The 26586-nt window shown below is 34.7% G+C and overlaps 1 protein-coding gene across 1 annotated transcript in view; it reads left to right on the top strand.

Moving 5' to 3' along the window:
* Window positions 1-26586, top strand: part of FMN1 (formin 1) — a gene marked incomplete at both ends in the record, with an annotated part of 140116 nt that overhangs the window by 18799 nt on the left and 94731 nt on the right. The window contains one exon of the mRNA XM_082317960.1: window positions 6024-6085. Coding sequence (XP_082174086.1) covers window positions 6024-6085 — 62 coding nt within the window. The remainder of the gene's footprint in view (window positions 1-6023; window positions 6086-26586) is intronic.

Below are 26586 nucleotides of genomic sequence, written 5' to 3'. Positions count from 1 at the left end.
CTCCAGCCTGTTGAGGTCCCTCTGAATGGCACCAAGACCCTCTAGCTTATGAGCCACTCCTCCCAGTTTTGTATCGTCAGCAAACTTGCCGAGGGTGCAAACACTCTGCAACTCTACCCTCTGCACATATTCATAAATGAACTGGAAAAGTGAGACTTGAGAAGGGGAAGCTTGCAGCTGATATGAAGTTAGTAAGAGTAGTGAAGATAAGACCTGAATGCAAATTTAGCATTCTCTCATCAGAATGCAAATTTTTTTCATGAGAATTAAAAAAAAAAGAAAAGGTAAAAAAAATTTAAGATTGAGAGACTATGCAATAAAATGGCAAAGGAAATCCAAAATATGGAACTATTAAGATGTGCACTTGAGGGAAAAAATCCTAAGTACATACAGAGAATAATGAACCCTGATCTGACCATTACTCTCTAAAAACAAGACCTTGATGTTAAAATAGATCTTGGGAAATGTCAGCTCAGTGCTCAGCGGTGATCAAAAAGCAACTGAAGTGGTAGGAAGCAGTAGGAAAGAAAGAGAAGATAAAATCTTCTAGATCATCATAATGCTGTTGTATAAATGCCCACATTTTGAATTTCATGAGAAGCTGTAGTCTTGTCAACTCAGAGAGGGGTTAGTAGAACTATAAAATGTTCAAGGAAGGACAGCAAATTTGATCAACAATATGGAACATGTTCCTTATGAGGAAAGCCTATGTAGATGAATCTTTCAACTGGAGAAGAATCAGTCACGGGGGCCTATGATGGAGATCTCTAAAATCAGAAGAAACAGCAAATGCATAAATGGTGAACAGTTGTTCACTGTTTCTTCCAGCACAGGAATTGGAGGCATCAAATGAACCTAACAGGTGCAGATTCAAAATAAACAAAAGGGTCTTTACCTAATGTGCAATTAATTCTTTGCTGCAGGACGTTGTCTGCTTGCAGGAGTTTTAAAATCAGCAATGCACATTCATAGAAGAGGAATCCACTTGCAAACTACTAAATATGCAAACAACTTCTCTGGTTTAGAAAGTTCCTGAATTGCAAATCAGGTTGCTGGAAGAGTGTACCGGAAAAGTACTACTACCTTTTTGCCAGTTTTTAATTTTTCACATCACCTGCTTTTTTGGCTACTGAGACAGGATACTAGGCGAAATAGGCTTTTGGCTTGTCTCAATAGAGATACAATTTTGTTCACTATGAAACCGAATGATTTTTATTTCACAGTCGCACCGCTCTGCACTGTGGCAGTTCTCAGGTTACCTCTTCAGGGGCCTGTAGAAATAGGAACAAAAATAGACTTTGCATTGTGCCCCCAAACCTCTGTAAATTAGGAACATGTGACATGGGTAATCCCGAAGTAAGATGTTTTTGCTTAATTCACTGCACTTTGGAGTGTCTTCTGGAAACCGAATCTGTTTCTGGTAAGAACTTCAACTCCTTTTTCCAGCATTCTGCTGCTTTAATGGTCTACAATGAGCTTATCTTCCCAAACTAGATATTTTCTTTTACTTACAACTTCCCGTGTACTTTGCCAACTTTCATGTTACTTTAAAAAAAGTATTTTAGTGAAACAGTTTTCACTAACCTGGTATTTTAAAATACATTGCTAACTACCAGCAGATGTAACAAATATTTGTATTTAAGGCTTTATAATATATATCTGCTTTATCTCACTAGCTTAGAAAAAACATCTAGTTTTATGAAAGTTTGCTTTAGCTGCAGTGGGTTAGAATTATTGACTGAAGGAAGCATCAAGTTGCTTAAGTGAAGAGTATGCCCAAATGGGCAACAAATTCCAACATTTATTAAATTTTTCATGGGATGGAGTCCTCTCAACACAAAGAAAAAAGCAGCAAATTACAAGTAGTAAAGAAAATTAAGAGTTAGAGCTGGTTGGATCTGAATCTATGCAGTGAGATTGTTTACTTTTTTGCTTGTTTGCCTTATGTAAAGGACTAACATTCTTAATTGTTTTCTCAGTAATGAAATCCTAATTTGCTTGTGGTCATTTTTCAGGATAGGAGCACTTGCCATCTGATTTGTATCTGATTTGTTTGTTTCAAAGCCCTTCAGAGTAATATCTGCATTAGGGATAGCTAACTTATTCATGCCCTACAGCCACTGTCTTCCCAGCAGGCTGTTTGGAGATCAGGCAAGTACAACAGGATGTTTGTACAATCAGCCTTCTGTTATCCAACGTAATGAAAGACTTTACAATCTCAGAAAATACACCCCCCCGACATGACACAAACTAGGGGATGTGCTGGCATGGAATACAGTAAAGAGTCACCTTGTGACACAAGATCAGCTGGGACCTATAAAGTAGGGTGTAAAGAAGAGGGAGCCAGGCTCTTTTCAGTGGTGCCCAGTGACAGGACCAGTGTGAGCACACACTGAAACACAGAAAGGTCCAGCTAAACGTCAAGAAACACTTTCTCGCTGTGAGGGTGACTGACCACTGGCACAGGTTGCCCAGAGAGGATGAGAAGGATGGAGATCTGTGGAAACATTGAAAAGCTGTCTGGATATGGTCCTGGGCAACCAGCTCTAGGGGTGGGGTTGGGCCAGATGACCTCCAGAGGTCCCTTCCAACCTCAGCCATTCTGTGATTAGAAGCTTTATTTCCATGTCAGTCTTGAAGGTCCTTAAGGTATCGCAGCAGCAGGAAGTGGGAGGTCATACAGTTCAGTTGCAACCTGATATCTCATCTGGCTCTGAGAACTATCCACATATTCTCATGTGTCTTAACTAATAAGGCTGGATGAGTTACAATGATTATGCGAGAATCAGGCTGGCTACACACAGAGCCATATCAGATTTCTAAAACTCTGGCATAGTTAATTCGTAACCTAGACAAATCACTCATAGATAATTTAGAGTTACGGTATTTCTGGATTGTTTCTGTAGTCTAGATGAATCTGTTTTGTGAGTTAAATGGGATTTAAGAACTCAGTAGTTTATAAAGCCTGACCTATATTTTGTTTGCCGTACAGTTCCTTCCATTAACATGTCATCGTTTACTTTGCTGTTGTGATTTTACCATTCTAAGCAGCATTCCAACACCATTGCATTATTAAACTTTATTATTCTGTTGCCGGTATGTTCAGAAACTGATTTTTGGAATTATATGGATGCGATTATTCTTTCTAGTCAAATTCTTCAGTGTGATTCATGAAGAAATTATTCAGATTGCCATCTCTGTGTGCAGGATATTTTCTTGGAATGTTAACTCTCCATGTAGAATTATACCAAATTAAGGTGACTTCACAAAAAATATGAAAGGAATGGACATGAGTTACTTTGTATTATACAAAACTATAATTGTGATATGATTTCTTTTTCATTATAATATCTGACACACAAAAATAAATCTTTGCTTGAGCAGAATTAAAAAGGTACTTTGCTGGGTGTCAGCCTCTGTCCAATAGATAGTTTCTTCCAGTTAAAAAAGAAATATAAAGGTAGAAATAAACAAAAGAAGCTTATGCTGTAGAATGTCAGTTTATTGCACAGTAGACAATCTATTAAATATGTTACAGTATATCAATTTATGGTACACTTGCTTTTATGCAGTAGCAGTGTTTTAAGTAAGGAATTAGGTTTATTAATTCTTACAATCTAGTGCTTTCTAAGCATATTTTTAAGGAATAAGTAAACCATAAAAGAATTGCTACTCTTTATTTTACCTCTGCTTTAGAACAAAGATTAAACAAAGCAATCTCTAGAACTTATTTAGGAGCTTGCAGCTAGGAGAAGTAAAGAAAAACGTGTGCCAACTAAAATAACTTAAAATGATGATATCTTGCAAAATGTCTGTTGCAAAAATGACAAATACTTAATTTTTTAAAAATTCTTTAACTTTTTATGCTGTGTTAGGTTTCATCCATGGGGGTTCTTCCATCATTCTCTGGCTGCACAAACATTTGTGCCAAGATAAGAAAATAAGCAACAGAGGCTTGGGAATGGGTAGACATGGTGAAAAATCTGCTTTTGGTGCCAGTGCAGGTCTATGTCGGCATATGTGAACTATGACTCTCTTACCCAAATCCCAAAGAATGTTAAGCATTGGGCAATCCCACATAGAAAGTAGATCTTTTGTTAAGATAGATCTGTAGATCTGTATCCTTCTGTTAGCCAAACTAAGAACTGATTGTTAGCAGCATTTTCAAAGCCTGTTGTTTGCTTCAGTTATCATGTGACCTTAAAGAGCTAAACTTCAAGGCAGGATGTTCATAAGGTTCATGCCCTGCAAACTGAGTGAGTGCTTAACCAGCTGAGGTGCCGGAAGGGTCACAACTTTTTCTGGGGACCTGAGGCAGGTGTTTTGCTAAGTCCTGTTTAGGTGAATGGATAAGCAGAGGCTGTGTCCAGAGGGAATATCACCCAGTCAAACGAATTAACAGCAGAAAATCTAAAAGTCCGTAGACCTAACCAACCGGTTGTGATTCCAGCAGAGCAGTCAGGCAATTTTCCCATGCTGGAAAGCTCTAAGTAGAAGCCCGTTAGAGAGGAAGGAGGATTACTATTACTAGTTGGAATCACCCAAGTTTTTTATTTTGTGTCTTGTAAAATACCAATCCCTTTTCCTTTTCATTTTATATATCAATTCAGCTGCTTGCATATAGCTTCACCTGCATTTGAAAAAAATAGCTTTGCATTAAAACTCCCACGTCATACAGATTTCAGGGTGATGACTAGGTCAATCTTTCCTTTCCTATTTATTCCAAGTGCTCTCAAGAGAAAAAAGAAAAAAAGAAGAAATTAAAAAAAAAGAAAAAAAGAAAAAAGCACCTAAGCGCTGGAATATTTTACTGATCTGGTGCTTTGGTCCATCCTTTGATGTTCTAATGCTGTTTTATTGGTTCTACTGTTCCAGGGACCTTACAAACCCCTTAGTGTTAGAGAACATTGACAGTAAAATTTCAAGTCTTTGGACTATTTTCAATCCTTGTTTAAATTAGGATTTGATTCCTTTTTTAGTTGAAGAAGCAGAAGCCAAGCCAGGGAACTGGAAATACACTTTTGGATGAATTTTGATTTGGAAGCAGATCGAAGTGGGGTTTCGATGGTCTAAGAATGAACTCCAGTTGCTTTTTTAGGAGGGCTGTAGCTTCTGGGCCAATGTCTTACAGAAGACCAGCTTCTCTTAAATCATTACACATCTGTAATGAAAGGTCTTCTCTTTCTTTGTCTGGCCAAATGTAGCCATGGTATGGATTGATGGAAACCATAGTATGAGACCCAGGTTCTAGAGGTCCATTTGGTAAATCTACACCTTAACATTACAGCCATCACTAAACCTGTGTAATCAATGCCCAGACTCCAAATTTTTTCATTGCTGATTTGAATTTCTCTGGCTTTAAGTTTCATGCTTTCAATTTTGTTATACCTTTGGATTTTATTATATTTTCACTAAATGGAAGAGCTATTTAGTACGCTGTGAAGGCACTTAAGCCCTGTAATTAATCTTTATCTGATAGAATTAAGACAAAGAAATATTTTTCTCTCTTGCTGTTGGCTTTTTTCCAGGTCTTCATTTGTATTTGTCATTGCTCTTTTATGCAATTTGCCTGTGTATAGTGATTGTATGTTTACAGTTCAGTTTAAATCATTGTATTTAATGCATGTTTTTTTAGAATTCAGGTGTGTGTGTGTGTGCATGCATGTGTATATCATAATATCCTATCAGCTCTACATTTATCTGCAAAGCTAAGCAAAACTGAAGTTTCCTCTTGTTCTTTCAGTCTGACGTATCTTCCCCTCATTTTCTCCTCTCAGCATGGAAGACCTCTTTGCTTTATCCTCTTCTCTCAGAAACACCATGGAAAATCTGGTCATGTGGTCTTAGAAAATAATGCTAATTACTGTGTTTAGATTTTCTTTTCCATCACCATGGTGAAAGGTCTTTTATTTGAGAGCCTACATCTGAGTGCTGGACCCAGTGGTGGTATACGAAATGTACTATGCTGAAGATGGCACATTGTTTTCTGACTCTAATGGAATGTACTTTTTTTATTTTTACAGAGTACCAAGCTGCCATTTTGCATTTAAAGAGGGAACACAAAGAAGAAATTGAAACATTAAAGGTATACTTTTGTAATGATTTTTTTTTCTTTCCCTGGATCTACTGCATTTTACAGATTTAAGTAGTGCAAACATATACTTTCCATCAAATGTTAAGAATTTAATTGTTTCTAAAAGTTGTTTTCAGTTTACTGCCAACTCAGTTAAAATTAATCTAGTTAAAATCCATATGTAGACTCATATATGATGGCAAAAAGCAGTTTTACATGTTTCTTCTTTGTAGTTTTGCTTATTGTTTTACTCTTAAATTCTTCTCTCTAACTCACCAGTGCAATATTTTTATATTTGCTTATTATATTAAGGCACTGGCACTTAACTACTCACTCTTTCTCAGTGAAACGTACTTCTGTAGAAGCAGTTTTCTGTAATTTTAGACTGAAAATTAGGCATGGTAATTCCATTCGTGAAACTGTCTGAAATTTTGTATTGAACACTCTTTATTGATGTCTGGTTTTGTAAGTGTAAACTTGATCAACTGTCTAATTGTCAAAATCAGAAATAACAAAGTTTAATATTAGAAATCACTTTCCCTTGGCATGATTGACTCTGCTAAGCAAAGTGAAATATTACAAGGAAGTGTTTTTATCATAAAAGCAGGAACTTAAATGGCAGTATAACACAGCTGCACTGTGTTCTAATACAGGTCTATATGCTAAATCCTTAGTGTACAAGTCATCAAGTACAAAACATTCCGTATTTTCTTTGTCATCATTAAAGCAAATAGAATGGAAAAAAAACAAATTTACTAACACAGGGAGTCTGATAATCCAGTATATTGATACATTGACCATGTCATTAGGCAGATCTCATATAGCAATCATCAGACTAGTACAAGTGCAGTATTTGTATTACACAGAGTATTTATGTCTTTGTGTCTGCACAAAGGCCAGGACATAATGGACATAAAACCTATGAAGTTGAGAAAGCTCCATGAGGTCTTTGAGTAGACAGGGGTGGAATGGTGGTAGCAGCTTGTGGAGTGGACACAGCAGGCAAGGAGTCTCTGGTCTGTGCAGCAGCTCTTAAAATTCAGCACAGGGGAATGCAAGCTAGCACTGAAGTAAATATACCAGTAACGTACAATAAATTTTATTAATAATAACTCTTATAAAGAATAGCGTAACTCTCCCCCACAAGAACAGTAGATGGATGCAAGGGGGATTTATTCATTTTGAGAGGGTATTTCAGAGAACATGTAGTCTCGGTGAGAGAGCAAAATGTGTTTGTGCATCTCCAACAACGCTGGAAACAGTAGAGGCAGAGGAGACAGGTACTGGCAAGCATCCATGAAAGATCACACATCTCTCCAGTTTCATCTTTCATTAAAAGGATGTTCGTCTTGCACGTTTTGTTTTCCATAAGAGTATGTTTATTTGCTGCTCATAACTTTGAATGATATAAACGTTCTCTTTTAGATCAGATTACTATTTTTTATCTGGATTATTTGAGTTTTCCTCAAATATCATCATGTCTTAATGGTTAATTGTGTTTATATGTTATAATCTTGTTTAGTAGTAAGGAAATTGTGAGTGGGTTGTTTCCAGAAAAGTGAAATTGCAATGTAACTTTCAGCACCATAAAATCTCACCATTTTATATATGTATGTAAATTCAATTAGAAATGAGCTAAAATGCAAATATTTGCTGTCCATGATTAGTAGAAGACTTATGCACTCTTAGCAGCAATGTCCTACAGATCATGTTTTCTTATGCATTTGGAGATCACTGTCATGTTTGGTACTGTTTTGTCTTACACTATGTAATTCCAAAGGCAAACCAGGAAAGGTGATGTTAATGTTTTGTAGGACTTTAGGTAATGGCAGTGAAGTGTAAGGTCTATATCACGATGATCAGAAAAATGATTGATTTAGAAAAATAATACTTACATTTATTTTATGCAAGACATAATTCAAACAAGATTTTTGGATTTCCATTTTGGAGTTACTCAGAACTTACTGGAGACCTTGCACAGAGTTCTGTTTCTAAGTTTGTAAGACTGATGATTCCTGAGATATAATGTGATTTTTCATTTTACAATATTGAAGGACATAAAAACTTCCTATACCAAAGGCCAGTTGAAGCAAGTATCCTGTCTTCAGCAGTGACCAGCAGTGAGTGCTTAGATAACACATAAAAGAAATATAGAATGTAAGGATAATGCCTTCTTCCTGTATGGTGCTTTTTTGTTTTGAGTTGGGTTTTTTTTGGCAAGTCTGAGTGTCTTCATTGTCTCTTCCTTGTTGCTTCTACAACCACTGCCTCCATGCCCCTTCTTTAACAGTGTGCTGCTTGAATTTTGGACCTCAGCCCAGCCTGGTGTAAGGCATCAGGTTCATAAAAGATGCATAGTGACTAAATTACTGAGAAATGTTGCCCTAGTATACCATTTCCAGCAATTAGTGTTTTAAGGGTTTCCTGAAATAAGAGTCTGCACACAGGTTATGGTATATAGTACTGATGAATAAATTATAGTATCACAGGCTTCCGTGACTTTTGAATGCTGTGCCATCTGAATAGTGTTCCTATTCTTTTTCTCTGTGTCCTTGACAATGAATTCCTTGTACTAGAATGTGACCCATCATAGATGCATCCTTTTTGTTTGTACAGTTGTTTTGGAGCTGTTTATTTCTCTGAAACATGTAGAATGCCATGTGAAAATTTCTATATAGTGCCAGACTAATAATCTAAAAAACACTTAGGCTGAAAATATTGAATTCCCATATTCTTAATATGTCCTGTGACCAAAGAAGGTCAACACTAAGTTATTCATTTTGTGAAGAGAATGTCAAATCAGCATGCTATTTTTTTATAGTGGGTGAAATCTGAGAGTCAGATGCTGCTACATGGTCCTGCTGCTTTAGTAAATCATAAATTGTTAGTTCTGCTTCTGATTTTTGGTAGTTTTCTAAATGAAAGGGTGTCATTTCAAACATTTTTGTTTCCTTTTTTTATAGCCTGTCTGCTTTAGGAAACAGGCTTTTTCTTTCTTCTCCTGTGGCCCTGATGTTCAAACATTTTAAAGAACAATTTTTTTTTCTCTGCATGTCTGTTGTTAACCTTTATTATTTTGTCTTTAATTTCAAAGGAATTTTTCCTGGGTTTTGTGATTAATTTAAAAACTATTGCTTTTCCCTGAAATTGCTTGTCTGTAACATTTAAATGTAACAGCAAAGAGACATGATCTTTGTTCATTCTTTCAGTTACCAGCATTTGCACTGGTAAAAATGGAATGCATTAGAGAAGACCAGACATTGTCTGTACACTCTCTTTCTTGTGGCTTTTCATTATTTGAAGGAAGGGAAAGGTATATTTCAAAATAAAAAAATATGAATTACTACATACTGCTGTACATATGGAACTTTACATTATAAAATTCCATATGGGAACATATAGGGAAGTAAAATTGTGTTGTGATTTAATGTAATAACTTGTTGCATTTTATTCTTTAAGGGTATAACAGAAAAATATGGTGGTAGATATCCCAACTATTGGAAACGCTTGGGTTAAATGTGATTTTATACTATGCACTGAAGGAACCTACAGACAGAAATTCCTCTGAAACAGCTCTTTTGCAAACTGATCCAAATCCCGTATCTTGCATTTATGAAGAAGGTAGATCATCATACCTTCTCTGTAAAAGAGTAGGAGTGAGACCCTTATTCTTTGTTATTCCGAAAATGCCTAGAAAAATCTTAAGGAGCCCTGGAAAGTATGAGTAGGGGAAAGTTCTCAAAAAATTGTTAAACTGTCTTCTGAAGGTGAAAGCAAGCAAAGTTATCCAGAATCTGTCCCTTGAAACCTGTATCTAGTGCCTTATGAGCGAGAGATCTGTTTACTCTTTAGCAATAGAAAGTGTCCTGTACTTCTGTACTGTTTCTTTTGGAAGTTATTTTTTTCCTTGACTGTGTGAATGAAATTCCTAATGGATTTTTATTCTTTAAGATTTGTTAATTGCTATGTTCATTTCCTATAAACTTCATATGGAATAGCTGGAGTACAGCCAGAGCTTTACCCATACCACCAGTTTGAAAGGGTTGGTGCTGATTCTGTAGACAGTTGAAGCTACAGTGAATGTAGCAGTCTTGAAGGATGTAAAACAATCACTGGATAGGGGGGGTGAATGACAGTATTGTGTTTATTTTATGTTGTCATCTTTATGTTATCACAGTAACTTGAAGCTTTGTTGCTTTTTTTGATGTCACTTGAAATCAATTCTAGTCGTGTAGCATGCGTATTAATTAAATTAAGATTACAACATTTATTGCACCAAGTCAATTAATTATTGATGAACCTGTACCATATCATGTTGCATAACAATCAGAATAACTCATAATATCCCTTAATGGGTTCATTAATGTAACATAATTCAACTGAATCATCCACATGAAGATAATATTTAGAAAGGGTAATATAGTAGAGATGGTACATACTTAGTTTTTAGCCATTTACCTTTCACTACATTTATTAGTTGCTGTGTTCAAAGCATTTCTTGAATTTTTCACCTATTACTTTACAAAAAATTGAATGCTGTATTTTTAAGACATTAAACTCTTTCTGTTCTCCACTGTTGAATTTTTTACTTTTCTTGCCGCTAGATGTCAGCTAAGTCTTTCAGAAGAAGTTCCCAAAGCCTTCCTTCTAAACTGCAAGAGTATGTGCGGTGGTAACATCCTGCCCGCTATTTGTGGATCTGGCACAGTCTTAGTTTGAGGTCAGAAATTAGCTTGCATCTTATGAAACTAGAATCGAAGCTGCTCAATAGATAAGTAGTAGCTGTCATCACCTTAATAGTATTTTTCGCTACAGACCCAAGTCTACAGTATCTAATAACCAACTAAATAGATGACAAAGACTTAACATTAAGTCAAAATATTGTAAGTGGACTACTGACTTATGAAAAGAAGGAATTATCTTGAAAGCAATATTCTGATTGCGGTACTTAATAGTTAATCCAACACATAGCTGCACAAGGGTACAGCATACTTTTAAATTTTTTTTCACAAAGTTCATTTCATAAAATGAGTAAAAAAGTTTTTTCCCTAATTTCTCCTTCTTCCCTTTGGCACAAGGGTACCAAATATCCCTTCATCTTCAGTTACATGGAAGTTTAATACTGCTTTTGGAAGATGGAATCAAAGTCCTAAGCTGTCCTGTAACTCTGTACCCTATGCATGGATCTTTCTCTCTGATACAGGTTATTAGGCTTCCACCAACTCACTACATCTTTTATGTTCCCAAACTAAGAATAATAGCATCTTTAGCCATTAGTCACAGGTTTTTATAATAATATTACTATTTATTATATGATGCACATTATATAATATACTCCTTAAGAAATAATGATAGCTATTTGAGAACAATAAAATATAAACTACAGATAGCTTGTAAATTATATAATAAATATTATATAATAAAATAATATTTCTACGTCTCTCAAAGTATCTCACTACAAATTTTAGAAAGAAATACCTGTAGTGGCATCTAACACAGTTATGAACATATTATTGAAACCTACGAAATAGTGAACGGTAATGCAGTTGGTGTGTAACTGCCTGTGACGTTATGAAAGATCAGGCTGCCCTTGTTTAAAGAATGTAGCATGGGGTGTTCATAGTGACCTTTGTGGTCTCCTTAGTAATGTTCACATTTTTGGATTTTTGTGAAGGTTTCAAGAGCTGAAATGTAGAAGTGCATAGAAAGTCGTTTCCTTTTCATAGAACTTGCTTAACTTTGAAAACAATTTCATATCATAAATTGAGCTTAAAAACCAGAGCCTCAAAGTGCCACAGAAAAAGGATGAAAAATGTGGAAGAAAAAGGAATGTGAAAGGGAAAGTCATAGCACCAGTCAAAGTTGTCTGATAATTTCAAAATTATTCATTTTTATGTTGTACTGAGATCACAAAGGCATAAAAACGTTTTCTCGGTTACTGAGTGAAGTAATAAAGCTTTAGGTATGTGACGACCTTTTCATTTTACAAATCTGTTTTTACATCTGTCATGCTTCACAAGTTCTTCCCTGGATCTTTGCCTTTTCACTTTCCCATTCGTTTTCCCTCACGGTCAGTGTGCTTCCATTTGTGAATGCTTCCATTGCTCCTTAATTATAACATGAGTACAACAAGAGGTGCTGCTTCTCCCTGCTACATTTTGAAATTGGTAATTCAACTGTGGGAGGCAATGGTGAATAGTGTTGAAAGCTGTTGTATGCCAGAATGCTTATCAAAAGAACTCTTTTATAGAAGTGGGTGATTTCACTTTTATTTTGACAATTTAAAATGTCTATTAGTGATATGTAAAAGTGAAATTTCATTTCCACTTCAGAAAGAACATCAGAAATTAGATGCTTTAACACCACATCAAAACATTTTAAAATATTCGAATTTGTCTAAAACTTCTCTTTTGTAGATAGTCTATTACAAAAAAAGGTGGAATTTTTTTGATCAGATTCAATTGAGAAATTTCTGACCTGGATGCTCTTAGGTAGGGATCTTTATCATTCCTTTCTGGAAAAAAGACATTTTTAAATTCCCTGCTCCCCCCCCGATTTGTGTGTGCATATGTGAATTCCTGCATAGGATAGGGATTTCACAATTTGTCAGAAGTCACTACGTTTTGAAATCTACTATTAAAATATGGGGGCCAATGACAAATAGTGTTGAAAGCTTTGATATGCCACAGTACTTAACAAAACAACATTTAAGAAGTGGATAATATGCTGACTTTTGGTAATAAAATTTTGCTTCAGGATGCGGAGATTGTTGTTTTTAACCTTTATGAGATGAAATGCATCCATAAGGTGGCTAGCTGCTTTCTGTGTTCTTTGCTGGATTTTCATGTCCCAACATGCATAAATAGAAGAAAATCTGTATCATGTATGCTTCTGTCTGGTGGACTTCCAGCTCAAAGGAGCAGCTAAGGTCAGCAAGGGTTTATTAGTCAGTCTTTCCTAATGAGCTGTTCAGGCTTTTCAGCATTTCCATGTGGTGTTACTGATGAAGGTCTCCCAGCTTGTGGTTAATTATTGATACTACACTTGCCTAACTTGAAATGTTTCAGTCTTTTGTGCTTGGCTGCTAAATGTATGCTTTCACCACTGTGTGTGCACTGCGCGTCTTTATGAATCTTCTTGGCTACTTTGTCCTCAGGAAGGAATTCTCCCTGTTCAGTGCGGAGCCTCTCTGCAGTGCAAGACAGTGAAAATATAAAGATTGAGAAAAGCATAAAAAAAATAGGAGAAAGAAGAAACCAAAATCCTATGAAATTGTATTAAAATATCAATTTCAGTACTCCTAAGGCTCTCAGACAATGGGAGCAAGATTATCTTTAAAGTACGTATTTCCTGAAATAGAAAAATCCCAGCAGGAGAAAAATCACCGTGTAATGAAAAATCTGCATGGCCAGTGCTAGAGAAGGTGGAGTAGCAGACTAGGGAATGATAGCAAAGGACAAGAGCAATAAAACAATAACTCTCAACAGGGTACACACAAGCACACAAAGAGCTAGCAAGAGGCACTTTAATCTCTTTGGAACCACTTGTTGACAATTGCATCTTCATTCAGAAAGGAAGGTTGCAATGATTCTTCATGGTGTATGACACCATTCCCCAGTTCAGTGCTTAATTATGTTTGAAAAACTTGCACATTATAATGCCTATATTCATGTCATAGTCTATAATCAAATTCTTGATGAAGTTTTAAGTGTTTTTGCTGTGCTCTGATACTTATATTAAGCAAAATTCTCCCCCATCTTCTCCACTGGCTTTCTATTTTCCATATTTTTGAAGCAATGGGTGCTTTGCTTTTCCTTTAATCATATGTTTACATTATGATTGTTTTCTTATCAGATAGCTTGAATATCCGGGAAGACTCTTTTCTTTCATAGTGTTGGGGTTTTTTCACTGCTACTTGCCATGTCGTATATTGCTGCTCTATTATTTCATCAATACAATTTCACTGTAAGAACTTGGATTGTTTAGACTTCATGTCAGCTGCAGAATGCTGTTAATTCCACATGTTGATTCAAGGATTCTCCTGTTTATTTAAGAAGTTACCACAGACTCCTTAACTCTGTTTCAGCACATAGACATACGAATGGTATTATATAGTTAAAATGTGCATAGAGATCAACAAGATAATTTATTGCCTTAAAACTTCAGCAAGACTGAGCTCCTGCTCAAATGTAGACACATTACTAAACACTCTGCTTAATTAGGGCTAAAATGAAACTCTTCTAAAAAAAATCATTATAAAACCTTGCATTTATCTTAGTTTGTGAAAGTTAATTTACCCCATCACCTTGAGTAAATATGTTATGCACTCAGGAGAATAAAGTAGAACACATACTGTGAACATGATGACATTTTATTTTGACAGATTTGGAAGACCTCTGTAACATAGGAAACAATTGTCTACAAGAGAAATGAAGTGAAATGTGATCACGGGAGTATAAAAGCCACTAAAAATTAAGTAGTATCAGTGTTATCTTACCATTTTGATTTTGAAAACATGTACCCTGTGCTTCCTTGCCAAAATTATCTGCTTTTTGAAATTTGCTACACCAGATGTTTGTTTGAATATAATAATTGTAAGCTATTTCTCTGAATGAAATACATAATTTTCTGTAGTTAAAAAATTCTGGCTCTAGTATTCCTGTTAATTCTGGCTCTGGTATTCCTGCTTTTAGAACAGGGACAAATCTAGCAAGGATGAACATTTTGCTGATAGAGGGAAAATCTGTCGGAAATTGGAAGTTAAAACTTTTGAAACAAAACTATTTTTTCTCATATTCAGTAAAGACTTCAGATTTTGTCAGCTTCTGACTTTGCAAATCTAGTGCTTATTGTACCTATTGCATCTTCTGATGCTGACCAAATTTTTAATGTACCATTTCCACAAAGCCACCGAAGATACTGAAGCCACCGAAGTTGTTATAACACTGGGGCAAAACTAAGTTCCACTGATTAATGGGTGCCACAAGTTACTCTTGGTTAGGTGGGGATCACCTAGGCAAGCTGGAAGGGGAAAGAAGTAGTCTGGAAATTAAGGCAGAAAACTGTAGGGGATAGATTGCAGAGACTTGGATCTGGGTATCGGAGTACAGGTTTTACTTATAAGTGGACAATTTTCTCCAGAATATGTATCCTAGAATGAATGCAGTCTATTCAGTATTTAATTTTATTTTTGTTGATCAGTAAGTAATACCCTCCCTTGTTTATTAGTCAAAATGTGATCTGAATATAGATAGTTTCATTATGGATTTTCCACTGTCATGAGTTTTAATTTGTCAGGATGTTTCATACGTATAAACTGGATTTTACAATATGTATTCAGATAGGCATGTATTACTATTATTCATATTTTATGCACAGAGACCTAAGGTATAACAGATTTATTGGGATGCTTACATTTGCACAGATGTTCATATCACAGTTTATTTTTAACTTACCTTGCAAGTATAAATTGGATGCCAGAATCTCAAGATAGTTGCTTAGAAGATAAGGTGTACCATTGGTTCCCACTTGAGAAACGCTGACTAAAATAACTTGTGACTCATCTAGCAGGAACTTTGCAGTTTGAGCAAGTATAGAATCTGCTTTTCCAGGTCAGCATTATCATGCCTTTACTATAGCACCGTTGCATCTCTTCCTGAGGTTCCATGCTTTGTTCATTTTATACCTTTCAACTTCAGCACACATAATGCAGAAGTCTTAAAAGCTTGTAGCTTTTTCATAATACAGTTTATAATTATTGTCTGGAATAACTCCTATCATGTTCACTGAACGAGATACTGATTCTATTGAAGAGAAAATTTCCACATAGCTGTGCTATATGGAAACATTGATGGAGAGGGAGAAAACTAAGGTTGCTCTGGCAACCACACTTGTAGTTTTCCCTTTTGAGTAATTGGCCAAGGTTGTTTTTTTAACACATTTTTGTGTATATAATATTTTCTTCAAATTCCATAATGGGAACATCTAGAATAATGTGATGATGCATAATTAGCATGTAGTATACATTAGTTTAAAGTAGGTATGTCTTTTACGTAATTACAGAGTGATTTCCATAATTGATGTTATACTTCTGTTTATCCAGGTAGAATCTCTGGAGTTCCTAAGTTCTATCTTAGATAAGTGTACTGGTATCTTTATCTGCTAAGTGTAGCATAAACATCTCTACAATGTTAAAAAGAAGACTAGTTATGCACAGTGTTGGGTTTTCTCCTAAATATTACTTGATTGGTGAATATTTAAAGACTGTCTTCTGTTTTTACCACTAAAGTTTATGGTAGTATCTGCGGAATTGGAAGCTTCCTAGTTAAACTAAGATAGAAGTCATGAAAGATAACTTGTGCGTGTAGGATCTCCTCATATACTTTGCCTTCACAAGGATGTCTGCGGTTTGAATTTTCTCTTTAATCATTGTAACTGAGGCAAGTATTATATTGTCAATAGGAAAAAATCTTTTCTATAATGAACTTATGAGGAAAGGAATAGATATTTTTTTTTGTCCTTCCGTAGAAAGTGTATAACTTAATGAAAACTGTTGTTTTCTGAATGTGAAGCTGAATGTGAAATTAACCTCTACCTTCATTTCCTTTGCTATTGAGAAAGAGGTAGTATTTTTTGTAGTATATTTATGTTGAAGGAAGGAGCGTTTCACCAAGTAATCCATTTGTTTTGACGTGTTGAGATCCCTCTCTATAACATGTGAGGAATGTGATAATTAGAGATAATCAGAGAATTACTCCTTTAGGTGACTATGTTCCTTAAAGTAAAGTCAAACCTCTGTTGTTATTTTGATATCTGGTGTCAAAAAGGCCCCAGAAAATTAATTTCCCTCCATAGCTAGGAAGTGAATGGCTTGCTACACCTCAAAATCTTTTAGTTGTTTTCATTGCACATGTGAACTCTCTATATATTGGTGGAGAGGCTGGTCATCTCCTCAGTGTAGGTATTCTTAGAATTTTTAGACAAAAATATTCATACAGAATGAAAATCTTCAATTTCTAAACGTCTAGAGTTACTTTATTTTGTTCTCATAGCAAACTCATAGCAATATTTGGCTGAATATTTCCTATTGAAAAGTAGTATTCCTTGTTCCCCATTTTCCTTCTACAGATATATAACTTTATCTTTACTTACTGTTTTCCATATGCTGTACTTACACTGCTTTTTGCTTCAACTTTTGCGTTAACAAAATCATTGGTTGCAACTTCACAGAATGTGATATATATCATTACTTTCCTATGTAGTTACAAAGCTTTGTTATAATGGCTTAATCTTGGAGTCTGGTTGCCAAAGAAATTAGTTCTTTATACTGTGAAGCAATGTTGACAGTAAACTCTCCTTTCCTCTCCACCCCCTCCCCAAAAGAAAAGGAAGAAAAGAGAAGAAAAACAAGGTTGCATTACAATTCTGGCAACATCAGCCACACTAATAAAATCAAATTCAATGTTGTTTTACGACTTTGAATTTATGTGACTGCACAGGATCAAAGGATTTGTGTCCCACTGGACTGCAAGGTCTATAGTTCATGGCAAAAAAACTCATCAAAAAGAACATTTTAGTAGTAAGGCTTTTCATTTTAATCAGCCACAGTAATAAAAAAGCTGTTAGGTGTCCAAAAACATTCTCCCAAGATCAGAGACAACTTGCTCTCTACTACAATCAGTTTTCTTATTGGATCCATACTGCCTCTGTAGTTTTTGTCACTGAAACTTCATCTTCAACTTGTTTGCAGCCATTTTTTGCACTGTTTTCACATTTTACATGCCAAATCATTATACGTATCAGTAAAAGTAATGATTAATATAATTCCCCTGGCAAATGAGAAATACTGTAACTTCTTTAAAGTAAATTGTCATCAAAACAAGTGATTAACTAAAATAGAATTTTAAATACCGGTCTATATTTTTATATATTGTATTTTAAAATATTTGAATAGCAATAATTTATTTTTTTTATCTTTTGAACACCGCCACAAATCATAGGTATTAGTATTTTTGTATCTATACAGACATAGTAACCTAGGCTGGCCTAAGACTAAGGTAGCAGCTGCAAGTGAGAAACAGGATAGGGAAGAACTACAATGTCTGTGATAGGAAAGGCTGTTGTTACCATGTTTGGATTCTGCATGTTAATTGTTCATGGTCCTAGTTCAACAATAGTTTGAAATGAATTTTTAACATACGGTGTGGCTTCATTCTTTAACTAGCTTGGCCTCAGAGAAGTTGTATGCAATATATCATTTACATTTACTGATGTGCTGCATGCTGAATTGCCTCATTCCACTCTACAGAATTTAAATGTTTAACAGAGTTTATCAATATGTAGAGATTTTACCAATTAAATTGTCCATAAAAGTATCAGTTTTCTTTGAAATTTACAGGCAGGTCTCAATTTAGCTGGCTACCCGTTTTTTACAAACTGTGTAAGATTTATTTTTCCTAGCATAAGCTAGCTTACATGTAGGAAGAATCAACACACAGTCACTTTCTGCAAGGATCGCTCCCTTTCTGCATGGAATGACACGTATTGGATGTTACATGGCCTCTTGTAGCTGCTGTACACTACTTACAAAATTCTAGTGGGTGTGGTATTGCTTTCTCACTGCTACCTGAGATACATGCAGGCTTATATAGATTTTTGTCTGCTAAATATTTTCATAGTTTTATTCTTTTAAAAAACATTCCTTCAAATGAACAGAAACTTTAGTAGTAGTGGGAATTTAGTAAGTTACCTACCAATCATATAAAATCTACATAAAATGCTAAATTATCTACTGTTAATATTTATTTATTAATAACCTGAAATTTACCCCTTTAAGCACATGTTGTTAACAGTTGGCTTTATTAAGTAATATATAGTCTAGTTTTTTAGAGATGCTATCATTTATCTGAAGGGATGACATTGCTTAGCAAATGTGCCTGTGGCAAGAAGTTAGTGAATCCAAGGCATTAATAATTTTCTGCTTGATATATATATCAGAGTCAAGAAGGATTTAGATTCCAATGAGATTTTTCTGTGGGCACAGAGATGCCACAGTAGAGTACATCACTTACTGGGTGCTAAAGTTGACATAATAGGATCCATAAATGTGGATTATGCTGTGGAGTACAATGAACAGTATTAGAGGTATTTTTCCATCTTGGAATTCATAATGTTTGCAGCATTTTGAGAGATTACCAAGAAATTTCAAGGACAAATCAAGGGTTCTATCTGGGTGTTTGATTAGAAGTTACGGAGAGGGGGAGGGATTTACTCTGAATAAGAGGGTTCATCTGAGTAAAATTACATGTAAATAGGACAGCTGTAGAAAAGCAAGGACTAGAGATGAGCTGTTGTGAGCTATGTATTGTATAACAAAATTCTCCAAGTGAGTTGTGTAATCTAAAATGGTTGGATGGTAGTTATTAACAGGGAAAGGACTGAGGGGAGGATATGTCTATATGCAGGAAACAAAACCTAGATGAATGTAATTTTACAGAAACATTTACAAGGCAATCATGATGAGGAAAGCAAACTTTAAGACAACTTGGAAATCACTCTGTGAGAAAAAGAGGACAGAACATTAAGAGAAAATTGAAGGTCCGCAAACAGCTGGAAGACGAAATGCTGAAGCTCTAGAAGAACATAGGACTATGTGTAGTCCATAACGCAAGGGGTGGTTTGAATCTTTTACGGAATAGTCTGTTGAAATACATTATTGATTCTGCGTCCTGGAAAATGGTTAAGAGGAGGACGAGAAGACAGAAAGCATATATAAAGAATCAAATCGCTAAAGAAAGGGATTTAATTTAGGAGAAGAAACATTTTATAGTAATATAATAAAAGTGAAGGGTGGCAACAAGCCTATAATGAATATAGTCATTTCAGTGACACACTTCCCATGTAGTGCACAGTTGAATATGCACAGAAGATGAAATAAGAAAGATGAAGAGAAAACCAGCCCTGGGAATTGCTAGGAAATTAGTTCAGGGAGCAAAGCAAAGGAGTAATACAACTGACATACTATAGAGAGGGAGGAGAGTGAAGAGTAGCTGAAGATGTTAATGCTTCTTAATTTTGTATGCAGAACTGAGTCTATAGAAAAGAAGTATTCAAAATGTGGTATAAATGCAAACATTCTGAAGTGGCATGAAGAACATGTTACTGGCTACATCAAAAATAGTTTTGACTGAAACTGGAACAATGAATTAGATGAATGTTAGAAATACATAAACATACAAGAAAATGTAAGAATATGTTAATTTAAATGCTATAAAAATGCCATGCTTAATTTGAATGTTTTTGCAGAGAGTAGATATTATTATGTTAATACCTTCGGTATCTCATTGATTTTCTGTATTCTGAGAAGTGCAGTTTGCACTTCAAACTGCAGTTTGAAGTTTTTCTAACAAATAAGAAAATACCAGCAGAAAAATAAAAAAAAAAAACAGCAGATGGAGTACAAAACATAGTGCATTTCTCAAAAATAATTTTTCCTTAGGTTGCCTTTGAATACCTACTTATATTGAGTGTGTTACTTTCTCATACATTTATTCAGTTGTTCATTTACCTGTTTGGTTTTTTGAAGTTCATCTTGGTTAGATTGTGTTTCTTCCAGACAGGACAAGGAAAAAGATGAAATTAAGTGTATCATACCAGTTATTTCAGTACAATCAAAAAGTTGAGAGAGGAAAGAAGTAGTAAAACTTCTTTACCATCTCCTTCCCTTTATACCAGTCTAGAAATACAAGGTTTTATTTTATTTTGTATCCATCTGGATTGGTGGCATAGGAAGGAGAAATTCATGAATGAATTCAAAATTCCAGGTTGATGGCATTACTTTGTTCTTTCTGGTAGATAATGCACATGACTTGTGCAGTTATACTGACAATACTTTTTTACATTAGTCAGACCTTCAGATAGTGTAAATATGAGTCTTATAAAGGCTGGAAATGTTAACTGCATCAAGCTTGCTGTCTTCTATTACACTTTCTGTAACAACTTCCTTAAGCTCACAGTAATATGCATTTTATAATGAAAAAGAGCTTTTAACAACTTCACTCGTTATATGAATATGCATTGTTTAAATATAGCAATCCATCTGTTAAGTAGGGCTATAAAATATCAAGTATGGAAGATGCATTCTGAGCCATTCTAAATGTGTAACTGATATACTCAAATATTTAATTATTAAAATTCTTTATATAGGATATACAACTTGATCATCTAGGTTTTCTTTTCATAAATAGAGATTTTTACTATTCTATTTTAAATAGTTAAGCTATTAAAGATCTGCTTTGGTTTTTGGATTATGATATTTGACATGTCACAATGCAATTTAATTACAGTGTTGAATAATTGTGCAACTTAGTTGTTGAAAGAATAATATCTTATTTTTTTAATGTGTGATCAAATTGCTACATGCTTGGTGTCTGTTTATAGGTTTTACTTAAGTGTAGTAACCTGAGATTGAAGACCTCTTTATAATATATCCTTGTAGAAATAGTAATTGTTCAAAGAATCACAAATCAATCTTTACAAGTAATTGCAGGTGTTGTTAAATCAGAAGTTGTATTTCATAACATATCAAACATGATACATATTTTCACAGTAAATATTTAAATTATTAAATTTGAAGTGAACTAGTGCTTAAAATGTTATGTGAATTTTAAGCCATCTGTAGTGCTATATATAAGTCATCATGCACATGATATTTTTAAAAAAATTCTATATGTTGCAGTGTAACAGAGTATATTTTAATGATGTGCTACACCAACAATTTTGTACTCGAAAATTACTGGCTATAAGGCTATATTTCTTTCTCAACTACCCGAATGCCAATAATTGTTAAAGAACTAAAGATTAAAAAATATATAGAAAAACATTGTTCTGTATACCCGCTATGGTCAAATTTCCTCCGAACTACTTCTGCTACGTTTCCTCTATAAAACTATATATTTAATATTTTTAAACTAGAAAGAGAATTGGGCTCTGTATACATAGCCTATACAAATATTTAGAATTCTGGGAATGTTTGAGAATGGTCAATCATTTAGCTTTTTTACTATGAGGTGTAAGAATAATCCTTACTGTGTATCCTTGAAAATGGTGATAGACCATATGTAACTGATTATATTTGTTGAGATATTTGTTAGAGAGGAATTTTGATTTTTATGTAAATTGGCACAGGTTTAATTTTTTTTCATTGAGAAATCCTTTGCTAAATTTCTGATTGTTGTTAAAATTTAAAACAAATGTATGTTTTTTCAATGACAGAGATTTAACAAAAAAGGACTTTTTTTCTTTGTCAACACAATACAAGAATAAAAAGTGTGAGCTCTTCCAAAAACTGAAGATGAAATTACTTAAAATGAACAAAAACAAAAAGTCAGAGGCTGTCTGTGAAAAATGTGTTTTTCCTTTCTTTTTTATGCACACTACTTTGATGGCCAAAATACTATTAAGAAAAAAAAAGCTGTAAAGTCTATAAAAATATTTTCACTGGCGACTCAAGAATTCTTATTTTTTTTCTTTTTTCTTTTCTTGCTCTCTTTCTGTTTTTATAACACCACCACCCCCCCACCCCCCACCCCCCCAGCATTTCCACTTCTAGAAACCATATCCTTAGATACTTTGTGTCTTCTTGTCTTCTTTGTTCCTGTTTTTTTCATTTTCATGGCTTGGCATAAGTAACTAATTAGATGTAACAGTCAGTGTATAAAGTCAGAGAAGGGAATAAAATCGAGCTCACTTTCTCTCTACTATGTTGTTTTTTCCGGGCTAATTAGAGTAAAAACTAGTAAAAGTGTGTGTTTCTCAGTTAAAGAAGAGGTCTGTCTCTGATACACATAGAACAGCTTTGTTCATTAAAGACGTGCCATTTTTACACAGTCGCTTTTCAGAGTAGAATTGCACTGTAAACACTAGTGAAAAAATATTATGCATTAACAGTGAAGCATTAACTTGCTAGTTTCAAAGCAAAAGTTCTGCATATTGCTTGCTCTAAACAGTGTTTCAGAGAACTTATTTATGTCTTACTGTTACACTTCTCAGGATTTTTTTAAACACTCATAGTGCAAATAAGTCTTGAATAATAACAAACCAGCAACTGATTTTTGAATGTAGATTGCTGTAGAGATTTATAGTTTCCTCATATTCATACATACAAATTTTTCTAAAACTTTTCATAGCAGAGCAATTCTATATCATGGTTAGAAAGTCTTTGTCCATATAAAATCACATTATATAAAGCAGTAACACAACAAATATACTTGAGTTGATGGCATTTAATTGACTATATAGACTATAATTGACTATATTGACTGTATTAAATGAGACTGTAATCTTTCTGTCACCTATCAGAGCACAGAGAAAAGCTGTCACATTGGTATTGAGATTTGTCTGTGTCAATCCACGTTATCATTTCAAAGACATTTAGACAACCTGTAGGTTATATTCTGAATGAGAGGATTTAGTCCTTTTCTGATTAATTGCATTTTTTATCATCTGAGACTGTAATGGTTAATGGAAGTACAGTACACTGATTCAATTTTGGGGCTTTTTCTTCCTTTGAACATATGCTTCATATGTTCCTGAATCTCGGGACCAAGGCTGAGCTGTCGGCATTATTTCAGAAAATATATCTTGCCTTTTTTCTCTGTGTTGTGTCAAGTCACTTAGCAGGTGCAAAAAGGAAGTCACTGGAGTCATACGGCAGAGGGCTGAGTGTAAGGGGAAAAGACAGGAAGATATCGGAAAGCCATTCCTATACAATATAGGTCTTCTAAGCATATATATACAATACAGGTCTTCTAAGCATGTATACAAATATCTGTGTTTAAGGGAACTGAGAATCAGCTGGGATCATTTGCTCTGGTGAGGTGATTTTACTCAAGGAAAATGGATCATGCCCATTCTGATGGCAGATACCAGACAAACATTGAGAAATTAAAGAAACTTATTTGTGAGTACAGCTTTACTGGTGAGGCTTGAATAGCAAATAGGCATGGACCTTATTTAGTCAGAATCAGAGGTGTGAAAACTCTGAAACCTGCGTGCCAAGCACGGGCAGATTTGGAAGCAAAATCAGGGAGAGGGATAGACTAAACTGCCTATTTATTCAGCCTCTTCAGAATGGATATTGGGTGGAAGCAGAGAGCCTATGAAAGAATGGAAAAAGAGGTACGTCAGCCAGGAAGGCTAGTTTTAGTCAGAAAAGTATAGGATTAAAAGGACCGTTGGCAACACTCAAGCTGAATTACATATTGCAAAGCAAATTTAAGGGTACTGTGGAAGTATTCTTCAGCAATAGAAACAGAAAGAAACTAAGGAAACAAGGGGGGCATTATCCAGTAAGGGTGAGGTGGAGACAAAAGGCAATGTAGATTGAACCTAGAAAAGTAATATTGAATGAGCTGCCCCAGATTTCAATAGAAGTGATCATGAACACAGGGACAGCATTTTTCTTAAACTGAACAGGCACACAGCTTTTAGTAGCTGAATAGAGCACAAGGATTACTTTTTTGCATATGACATTTCTATTTATATATTCTAATATGGATTTGTTGACTCATGATCAGTTTGTGATATGCTGTCCTTTGCAGATCCTTTTCCCCTAGAATTGCCGTACTCCTGATCAGTCCCTTCAGTGGCTATGTACGCTGCAGTTGTCTTTTTTGAATCGTAGCATGTATTTTCAGACCACTTCCTTGTCTGATAAAATTCTTATGAAATTCTGAATTCTAACAGTGTTCTTCAGCATACTAGCATAGCATTGTTTGCATATTTAATATTGACAATGAATGCAAGAAAGATTGTACCAAGGTAAGGCAATTTTTTTCAGTAGCGTACTGCAAGAAAGATTGTACCAAGGTAAGGCAATTTTTTTCAGTAGTATACTGTTGTGTGGATTAGGCTTACGATACTCAGGAGGTATTTTCAAATTTATGATTGAAATCTGATTTCAGCACATTAAGGCTTTTGCAGGACATCTACTTATGTTCTTATATTTTCTTTCAAGTTGGCAATATGAAGAGGAAATAGTACTAAGGTTTTATTGAAACATACCTGCCTCTAATCTGGTATTTGTAACAGTAATCTGGAGAAAATCTGTCTCTACTGTCATGGAAATTTAGGCAGCTGTAAGTATCAATTTTGTGTGTGTGTGTGTGTGTACAAGAGAGGGAGGAATATGTAGCAAAAACTAGATAATGTCACTGACTGGCTGGCAAGAATCATTGACACAATGAGAAGCCCGAGATCCTCTACATGCCAAGGTCTGAGGGCTTAATTTATATACTCTCTGAAAGAGTGGGTTAATGCTGCAAGAAAGTGAAATAGTCAGGGGAGTAGAAAAATGAGTTTCTTGCACTAGTTTGTTGGGTGTTGAATCTACATATACAATCCCAATTTCTTATATGAACGTTGTTGAGAAGCAGGCCACTAGGCTTCTAAACAAGTTAGCAGAGTGGTAAATGCATTTTTCAAATGAAAAAAAAGTTATCCTGTATATCTAAAATGTGCTGATGAACATCTCCCAAATTGTTCTTCGTAATGTCTTGCTTTCATTCATTTTATACAGAAATTTATACAGACATTTTACTCTGATAGGTTTCCAAATCCTCTACCCTTCTTCAGGAATAAGTCGTGTTCATTCATGCTACATAGAGTGGCTTTCTAAGCTTTAGTTTCCAGCCTTCTTCCCATATCTTCCCTCCTGCAGACATCTTGTTTCCTGCTGAAATTTTTTTTCCATTTCATTCAGCTTAAAATAGCTGTGACCAAGCTGTTATATTCTGATGATAGCCTTTGGTCATTGTTCATCTTAACAGCATTTCCCAAAGACTCTAGGAGTCTGGTGCATGATGTGCCATGAAAATAGACTGGGGATATTGCCAACGTGATAGTAATAATTGCTTACATGATTCAGTAATAAGATACTGAATAATTTGAACTGTATCTATCCAACTGAATAATTTGAACTCTTATCTATTTATATCCCTGTAGACTTGAATTTAGCTAAAAATTCGTTCTTCCCAGCAGCCACAGGTATTGTTATGTAGCCATCATAAACATTTTAAAGGAGTGTTAACAGACACCTGGAAATAAAACTGTAAGCTTTGGTAGACATATGCATACTATAGTAAAAAAACTTTGGTTCCCATTTAGATGAAAACAGTTTTTTAACTGGAAAGGTTGTGCACAAGTGCTTCTAATACTAGTTTCTATTCAATAAAATGTCTCTGTGTTCATGTTATATTTTTAATATTTCAGGATTCTGGTGACAGCATATGGTATAAAAGTAATTTTGATTGATTTATTTCCCACTTGAAATTATGAGATGGAAATAGTTCTATTATATTCCATTTCAGTATGTTAGATTTGTTTATAATAATGTAAAGTATAAAAAGATTCTATTGTTCCTATCCTTTGTTTTATGAATTGTAAGAAAGAAAAGATTTGCCTGGATATATACTGTATCGCCAATTGCTATAGCAAAATTTAGTGACTTATCTTTA

Source organism: Platalea leucorodia (assembly GCF_965183815.1).
Source record: "Platalea leucorodia genome assembly, chromosome: 7".
NCBI lineage: Eukaryota > Metazoa > Chordata > Aves > Pelecaniformes > Threskiornithidae > Platalea > Platalea leucorodia.
Note: the sequence above shows the minus strand (reverse complement) of the source record. Positions and strands in the feature narration are given on the sequence as shown.